General features: G+C 33.3%; 1 protein-coding gene across 2 annotated transcripts in view; it reads right to left on the bottom strand.

The window, feature by feature from the left end:
* Nucleotides 1–9756, bottom strand: part of LOC137623060 (uncharacterized) — a 225080-nt gene extending 215324 nt beyond the window's left edge. For both annotated transcript variants that reach the window (XM_068353699.1, XM_068353700.1), the window contains exon 1: nt 9411–9756. In XM_068353699.1, coding sequence (XP_068209800.1) covers nt 9411–9642 — 232 coding nt within the window. In that variant the 5' untranslated portion in view covers nt 9643–9756. The remainder of the gene's footprint in view (nt 1–9410) is intronic.
* Between the last annotated feature and the right edge of the window lie 333 nt (nt 9757–10089).

The raw sequence follows: 10089 nt of genomic DNA, 5'->3' as shown, positions 1-10089 counted from the left end.
CATTCAGTAAGAATATCTAAATTCTTCAGATGAACGGAAACAGCATTCACATGGAATGGCAGAAAGTATTAGCATAAATAAAATTCAGTGTGAAATCGGAGCATTTAAGTTAGTTTTTAAAAATATGTCTCTCAATAAATTCCAATTCCGTTTGCGAAGGAATTCAAACTCTCGGATGACAGAGACAAGGTGACTGCATAAGAACACTGAAATCAAACAAACACGAACCATAAACCCCCAAATAGACAAATCAACAATGAACGTCACGGAGAAGGTCAAATCAAACGCCCCCATTGTGAAGGTGCCACTTCATCCAGCCGAGGCTTTGAGAGAAATGTAATGAAAGGCAGCCATTGCTAGAAGTCAGAATGAGAAGGAAGAAAGGCCACTAGAGTTGCACTTCAGCCTTTTTACCCACTGATGAAGACCCTCAAGAACATCCCTTAGTCATAGAGCACCGTGACCTTTTTGCGCTGATAGAATTGACCAACCTTCTTCTGAGTGGTGCATTGTCTCCCTTCTAGCACCTTGTCCCCTTCGTCTCTCTATTGATCTTTGTAATAGACCTGGTTTTCCTGTTCCTGGTTAATTTGTGTATTCATGACTACGTAATTTCCTTGTTTTCTTACTTTTGTTATATGTCAATGATTGTGAGCATTACTGAATGGGGCTTTACGAATTTAAAGTTAGTAGTCTCCAAGATATTATCTAACTTTGTTTATTCAGGTAATTCTATTTTATTTGTCTGTACATGAAGATAATTGGCTGTTTGTAAACTGTGTTCGTTATATATTCATGTGTTCCCTTTAGTTTTCTTTAAGAAATAATTGTGATGAAAGAATACATCTTGGAAAAATATAGGGTAGAGACTAGACCTCTTTGAACTACGATATTCAAATTCAATAGGTTTTTAATGTGTGATTATATCCTTACCACTTGCCTCTCTTCAATGAAAATCGATATAGAATAATTGTCTAAGATTAGTATGCAACGCTGAGTTATCAACTGCGAGAAATGGATCATTACTTTCGAAAGTGATTTCTCTACTCAAGAGTTCCATTTGCTAAAACGTTTGCTACTTAAAGGAGAGGAGAAAAAAAGTGGTTTTGTTGGCTACTTTTTCATTAATCTGTTTGTTTAAATGAAAAGCTGAAGGTTTAGCTCAGAGAGAAATGGTCTTCGTTAATTTGTGATTTTTATCTTACAATCACACGTTCTTGATCTTTACGAGTTACTTCAGGAACCTTGGAATTCTCTCTCTCTCTCTCTCTCTCTCTCTCTCTCTCTCTCTCTCTCTCTCTCTCTCTCTCTAGATTTTGATCGAGTATGAATATGATTTTATATATGTAACTATGTTCTCAGTTTTGTCATACATAAAATGTACTTTCATTAATATGTCATTCCAATAGACAGACGAGATAGAGCTGTGATAGATAGATAGGTAGGTAGGTAGATAGATTTGCACAAATCCCGATCTCATATAAAATTCTGATAATGATGAGGCAGCGGAAGACACCAAACTTACCACCCACTGTACATTGCAGAGGTGACTTTCTGGCCTTAACTCCTTGACAATTTCAAGTCAGTGGCGTGACATTTGGTTGATGTCCTGGCAATTAATATAGAAATAAAGCCCATATCTTAAGAGGAGTACCCAGCGGGCAGACTTTTTAATGTGGTGTGTTAGTAAATATCATAGGGATATTAAGTATTCACCATGACTTACAGAGGCACCTGGGAGATATATTATTGATGGCTAAATTCTTATTCAGATGCTAAAAGACATGACAGTAAAGATTGGGACACATCATGAATATCATGAATGTGCGAGAGGAATTTGAATGACTTGTAACGAAAATAGATAAGCGAGTTTTATTGCCATAGCTTAGTGAGGACTTGGGCTTGGGTCAAATTCTATGCCTTGATGTTTTCGTGAATTATTTTGATATTCGATAAATGCTATTCAGTGATTTCCATAAAAAAGGATAAGTTCATAGAATATATTTTTATGTGTAAAATATATCACGATTTTTATGTGAAACTAAATTTATTCATATCTTAAGTATAAAGCTTTTAGCTTTTGTATTATTTATGCCAAAATTCATTTTTTCACTCGTCAAGATTATGGTTTAATTTCCTTTTCATGAAATTTACAAAAACCATAGAAAATGTCTCCATCTTGTTTGCTTCTATCATAGCTACAATTCTAGTTTAACATTTGATTTTCCTTAAATAATAGCTCTCATAGTTGTCTCACAGTTTATATGCTATTTTAAATGTTCAGATATCTTAAAACATTCACCCAAGTTTCTACCCTACAGTTAAACTAGTCAGAAATTCTCTTATCCATTATACTCAACTGACTTTTCTTACGATTTTACTTGAACCCTAACATAGTGGGATTTTGATCAGTATCTTAAAACTGAGGTTTTGATATTTGATGTTTAAAACATCTTGTGTTTGAAGTCTTGTAGTGTTCGGTTTAACCTCTATAACCACATAAATTTTTGTTTCCCATATACTTCTAAAGGATTTTATTTATTATGTCCCACCATTTGTTCTAGTTGGGTTATCTCAAGTGACCCATTTAATAGCTTGTACCCGGGGGGGGGGGGGGGGGGTTTGATGTTTGTAACCATTGTTCTCAAACCTGGGGTTATGCAGGAGCATCTGAACCATGTCCTGTCACAGTCTCAGGTTTGAGTCTACTTGTTTAAGAAATTTTTTTTCTTATTTTTCATTATATTTTTTTTTAGTTTCTACATAGTTTAATGATTTTTTTTTCTTACATTTTATTTTATCCTTGGTTTAGACTCGTTTCATAAATATTTGAATTCTTTGATAATAATGACAATAATCGTAATAATTATAAGAATTATTATAATAATGATTATGAAAGTCATGCTAATTTCTACTCCAAAAATGAATAATTTGATCAACATTTTCTTACGTTTTTATGAATTTATATATATATATATATATATATATATATATATATATGTGTGTGTGTGTGTGTGTATACTGTATATGTATATACTGTATATGCATATTCTTTCATGCGTGTTCAGTTAAATTCCGGGCTGTTGATAATAATAATCGCAAGGAATTAGCCTATATAAATCTGGACTAAAAATGAAAAAAAACTAATAGGATGCTGACAGTGCATAAAACAATATGAATACGTCTATCTGATAAGGTTGCGAAATGGTAGGTAGGTTTTTTTTTTTTTTTTTTTTTTTTTTTTTTTTTTTTTTTTTTTTTTTTTTTTTTTTTTTTGATATAGTTGTTTCCCTTTGGAAGGTTATATCGCGCCTATGAAGTTTGATTGCTAGAAAAGGGAGTAATTACTGAATAATACACTTCCTTTTGTTAATTATACAAGCTCAGGTTTTTCTCCTCATTGGTAACTTGTTTATTATAATCGTGGATGGTCCACCCTTGGTGACCTTGTGTTTTGGGGCTAAATAACGGGGGGAATTATATAATGAGATCAAGATAAGATATTGTCATTGCAGGGGAACGATAAGTAAATGAAGGAATTCAAAGAAAATTTGATAACTAACGGTAAAGAAGAACAAAAGCTTAGGATAGCGGAGGGAAGCGAATACAGACGGACGGACATAACAAGAACAATTTATTGGGCTGTGGCGACTGACTGTGGAGTTCAACTGGGTAACCCTAGCCATTGACCAGGAATGAGAGAGAGAGAGAGAGAGAGAGAGAGAGAGAGAGAGAGAGAGAGAGAGAGAGAGAGAGAGAGAACCAGGAAGTGTCTAATGATGTTATAAAAGAGGTATGCCAGTGTCATGCCACCATGGCGTCCACCAAATATAACGTGAAACCACTTACTCAGGCAAAGGATTTCTGAACCCTCTGAACTTGAAAAGTATTTGCGACATTCCATTTTGAACCTTTTGTAAGACTAAAACAGTGTCAAATTGACTTATCTTTGGAGGTTTGATTGATGAACTTAAACATTATGGCTTCTTACTACCATTGAAATTTCTTTATATTTATATAATTTAGAAGAAATTTTGCTAAATTGTCTTGCTTTCCTTAATTCGAAACGTCTAGTTTGTAACGTTCTTTTTAGACTCGAGAAAAATGAAATTAACAACTTTTCTCAGTGTCATTCAGAGGTCATTTCTGGGTATTTTTTTTCAATCTCCTATTTGGTCTCTTGTTCTTTAAATGGCAACTTTTTCTATTCAACTGTGGTAGTTAAATTATTTATTTAGTCGAATCCATGTTATTCTTAGTTGCTTTTATGTTTCTTGAAGCGATTCGACGACTATGTTCACTCCCCTGTCATTCGTTTCCACACTGAAGTCATGCGTAAATCAACACTATTGTTTTTTCTATATTTGTAAAAATTAATGTACCATTGGTTCAATACAAACAGCCCTTATCAAGTTACTTAGCCGTAGAAAAACTAAGTTTGTCTTTTCTTATGCACTGATGCGATCTTAACCAATTATGACTTTCCCCTTACTTCAATTATGCGAAACCCTAATTTCTGTTCGTATCACATTCCAATCCCCAACAACAAAAGCAGCCGTTTCTATTCCACTGCAGGACAAAGGCCTCAGACATGGACAGAGGCCTCAGACATGTCCTCCCTTCATATGTTAATTTCACATTTTGTTTTCATCTGCATCATAAATGTCCTTCCATATTTCAACATAATATGTCACCTTCCCGAAAGGCCCCACCTAAAATATCTACAGCCATTCCCAGACGTCCCTTTTTTGGCCCTGTTTTTGTAAACGCTATACCCAGTCATCCACGGATGAATGCTCTGGAGACCATTTTTTGGTTGTCAACCGCACTAGCGGATATGACGGGTTGGGATTTTTTGGAAACTAGATTGAACTGGCATTGAAAATCAATAGGTGGCACTGCATGATTTCTTATGTGTATGTTTATATATATATATATATATATATATATATATATATATATATATATATATATATATATATATGTATGTATGTATGTATATATATATGCATGTATATATATATATATATATATATATATATATATGTATGTATATATATGTATATATATATATATATATATATATATATATATACATACATACATATGTATATAGATAGATAAATAGCTGTAGATATATATATATATATATATATATATATATATATATATATATATATTTATATATATATGTGTGTATTATAAGTAGATATATATATATATATATATATTTATTTATTTATACATAGAGAGAGAGAGAGAGAGAGAGAGAGAGAGAGAGAGAGAGAGAGAGAGAGAGAGAGAGAGAGAGAGATTCTTATTTTCTTTCCACTGCTACGCTTCAAAAGTCCTTTGGAATCACCTACACAGGACACATTAATAACCAGAAGTTAAATGATTTCTTCTAACTTTCAACAGGCCGTGATGTTATATATACATTTACGCACTCTTCGTCCATCGAGCCGTGGGAGCATAAGTGTGGGGGAAATCAGCTACGCTTGAGATGCTCAATTATATGACCCGGAAAACTCGAGTTCCTTATTGTCAAACTGCTAAATAAGTAGAAAGGGGTTTCAGGTAACCAGCTGCCTTGAACATTCGGTGTGGTATTTAATCAGGGCCGTTTTTGTGGGATGTGAACAAATCAAAAATTAAAAAGAAAATTATAAATTTTCCCAAATCATTCATAATGGGTATGCATGTGTGTTCACGTGTTTTGTTTATACAAAAAGTATAAAGACGTAGTCATATACGCAAATATATACACATTATGCACACACATATATATATATATATATATATATATATATATATATATATATATATATATATATATATATATATATACGGTTCATATATGTGCATATATATATATATATATATATATATATATATATATATATATGTATATATATATAGTATATATATACTTATGTATACATATATATATACACATGTATATATATATATATAAATATATATGATTTTATGCATGTATGTATATCTCTGTACATTGTATTCTCTAAATCAAAGGGATAATCACCTTACCAAATAAATATCCAAGGAAAAGAATTCTCGAATTTGTAAAAAAAAGAAAAAGAGAAACCAATGAATAATAATAGGACAGAATAAGCAAATAAACGAATTTAATCCAACGAAGAAAGCAGTTGTAGGAAATGCCATGATGAGTTAAGCAACCGACTTTAGGAAATAATTCATGACACTTTAAAGGATCCTTTAGGATCTACGCAGCTTTTCTGATTCGGATTTGTGGCGACGCAGGAACTTCAAGAGACTTTTGTTCTTTAATGTTGTGTTTTTTCACTTTATTAATGTTTTTTGCCTATAGAATAATTATATTTTTAACAGAAATAAATATAACGACAAGTATTTATCTAGTTTCTTGCTTGAGGGCACACTCGTGCACACTATTCTATCTTATTTCTCTTCTTATTTCGTTAAAGTTTTGTAGTTTACATATGAAATATTTATTTTAATTGTTGTTACTCTTCTTAAATATTTTATTTTAATTGTTAATTAATTCTCTTATTTCCTTGTTTCGTCTCCTCACTAGGCTATTTTCCTTGTTGGAGCCCCTGGGCTTATAGCATCCTGCTTTTCCGACTAGGGTTGTAGCTTAGCAAGTAATAATAATAATAATTTATTATTATTATTATTATTATGTGTATTACTGAAAATACGACTGTTTTAGTTCAGAAATAAACGTCGTTTTCTGCGGTATTTCCTAGTTTCGCTTCTTATACCATAATTGTGCATTAAGTTTAGAATTTAGTATACTTAACGTAGTCTTTTCATAAAGGTCCAAGTTTTAATTGTATTTCATATTTCATGGCCTGATTAAAAACTTGTAAAACTTTATGAAACACGTTATTGATGTTTATTCATGCCTGTAATTTCAAAACGTTGTATGCCATTTCTTAAAAGTGACAAGTCATAAGAGACTCATTCTCAGATGGAATATTGAACACCGATAGAATGGATAAGGTATCATTGAACACATTAAGCTTATTCAGGCCTGTAATTTCTAAATGTATGCCATTCTACAAAAGCAAACCGTGAAATTTATAGATTAAAAGTGACAAGTTATAAGAGACTCGCTCTCAGATACTGCATTGAACACCGGAAATGTCGATGAAATATCGATGAAGACATTAAGCAATGTATTAGGACGAAGGAGAAAATCGCTTGTCCACCGGTCCCTCCTTAACCTTTTCAGCCCCACGCAGCCCACTGTAATAAAAACAGTAAAAGGCCTCATAATATTCAAAATAGATCTAAAGGAAGGTTAACCATCCCCGCCCTATGATTCCAGTGTTTTCACTTTTCTCTGCTTCAGATTTCTTGACCTTCTCTCCAGGTGTCTACAGTGTCAATCACTTTACTCATTAAAGTCTCCTGATAAGAGGTGTTTACTTACAGAGAGCATGTGTAAGGCTGTCGTAATGTAGACTGTGTGTGTGTGTCCCTTTGACTGCGTTTGCGCTTTGTGGCTACAGTTTCATCCCTTTCTTTAGTGTCCATTTATGGTCATGCTAATTGTCGCTCTTAAAACTGTATGGGTTTTAATGTCCCTTTCCTCGGATTTCTGGAGATGAGTCAACCTAGTTTTATAAATGGGTAACTTTCATGGAACTTATTTTCTTTTGCTCATCGTAATAGAATCTCATTTCTCGATATATGTTCTAGTTTAGGTTCAGTGGTTATCCTCTATTGGTGTAGACATGATAACGTGCGCTCAGTCACTCAGAATTTTGGCTAATCAATGAGTAAGTTTGATTTAGATCATATTTGGATGTAACCTGCATTGCAGTGCTGTCTTCTAAAAATTTAAACAGAACATTAAGCCTTCAGCCCAATGAACAAAAATCCCCACACAAATATTACTATGGAAAACATAATGGATAGTAAATTGGTTCCTGAGATATTAATATTATAGAGTGAACTTTTATGAAATTATAATTTCCATCTTTAATGCTTCTCTTCATCCGGCATCGTTTTCTGCGTCCCATTTATTCTTTGGTGAACTGACCCCAAGGGTAACCATGTCTAGTATATTGCCTTCATTGCTCGTAATTATATATCCTGCAACTTGTTATAGAAATTTTCAAAGAATCGCATGTATCTTTTTATAAAAAAGTCTGAAATATTGTCTTATACCTTAGAACTAAATATAGATCTTAGAGTATTTTCTTATAAGTACAAGTATTTTTTTTTTTTATATTTAAGGAAGGTTTTGTAATATTTGCCATGTAAAACGTCACGGTGCACACACCAAATCGATTTCCTTAAGTATTGGAAAAAAAAAACCGAATATATAAATCACAGGAAATAAAAAGGATCCCCAAAGAAAACGCGTTTCCATGAGAAGGAGTAATCCTTGCCGCTCCTCAGCTTCCCTCCCTCTTTTGTATATTCCTCTCTCCCTCAGTACTCTTGACCTGATTCGACGACTGACCTCGACTAGCAACGTTCGGGTTCCTCCTCCGGTACCTCCCTCCCTCCCTAATTGCCTCCTTGCCTCCCTGTTTTAACCTTCCCTCTCTTTTGCAAGGTGGTCAAGTGTCTTTTAATAGTTTTCATGCCATAGTATTGTTCTGGATAGTTATAAGTCATTATAGTATGGTTTTTATTATTGTCAATATAATTATTAATTTAGTAGTAGTAGTAGTAGTAGTAGTAGTAGTAGTAGTAGTAGTAGTAATAGTATAAACCTTATCATCAAAATATGATTATTGTTATTTAGGGATAATCCTGTTCCAATCATCGTTGAGCAGATTTCTTTTAGATGATTATTATTTTGAAAATTATTAGATTCAAGAAGATTCACTTTTATTAAACAGTCCTTTATTCGATTTCTTTTTCATTGGGACGTTTTCGGAATCAATTTTTTTTTTTTACAACTGCAAGGCCCGTAGACAGTCATGAAACTTGGAGAAATTTTAACTTGAACCTTGAATATTCATTCGTATTAGAAGTTTACCTCGTATATCACAACTGGCCCAAAGTAATTATTATTATTATTATTATTATTATTAATAATATTATTGTTATTTTACTTATAAAACTTTTAGATGAACTAATGTTTTTCTTTGGTAAGCTTTTACTGATTTTTAAATTATAATTATGATTATTTCTAAATTGGAATTATACGTCTGCCAACACTGTTTTGAAAACTGTCATATTAATTATTAGATAGAATATCTATTCAATTTCTAATCCCTATACTTATATAACCAATTTTAAATATTGACAGCAAGAAACCAAAGGATATTGAAAATGGACTTAATAAAAGTGTTCGGGAGACTAAGATTGAACTCGATAACCAGTCACCATTTGCATAGGTATTTTTTTTAACTAAAAGATAATATCCTTTAACAGCGAAGACTTACTTGAAACATGGACGGGTTCGTCGAGCAAGTAGATGAACCAGAGGGAGAGAAAAGTGTCTGCCTCCGATGCCTTCAGAACCGAATTATCAATCCTTGTCGTATCTGGCACTACCAACTTCCCATCCACTGACTTCGGGGTGAAAGCCTGGGCACTGGGCACGCCAGTGCTTAGGAACGATCCTAGTAGGGGAAGTAATACCCACAACCGAACCCCTGTACAGTGCTTTGCCATAGTTCTTCCTTTGTTGTTGTTTTTTTAGAGTATGTAGGGGAAACGGAAATAGTCCAAGAAAGCGTGGATCTGTTATCGCGGCGCGCACCGTCGGCTAACTGAAGCGCCCGTGGTGGGTGCCAGGCCCTTTTATAGCCTTCTCTTGGTGAGCAAACTTCCCCTATGCTCTACCTGAGCCCCCCCGTCAGGTCCTACTGCCACCCGCTCTTTCGCATCCTTCCTATCCCCCTCCTTCAACTTAATCCTTTTGCATGCATTGAAGCCTGCTTACTTCAGGAGAATTTAAATGTAAGATTTTTTTTTTTTTTTTTTTTTTGGCAATGAGTTCAAGTTCAAGATTGATCACGCAGTTAGTCTGCACACACAATCACCATATGGAAATAAATGTTTGTTTAATTTGAGGTAAAACTTTATTTATCCATAGAAAATGAGCAAATTTAATTTTGG

Source organism: Palaemon carinicauda, chromosome 30 (genome assembly GCF_036898095.1).
Source record: "Palaemon carinicauda isolate YSFRI2023 chromosome 30, ASM3689809v2, whole genome shotgun sequence".
In the NCBI taxonomy this organism is placed as follows: Eukaryota; Metazoa; Arthropoda; class Malacostraca; order Decapoda; family Palaemonidae; genus Palaemon; species Palaemon carinicauda.
The sequence above is the reverse complement of the archived record's forward strand: the minus strand, read 5'-3'. Positions and strand labels throughout refer to the sequence as shown.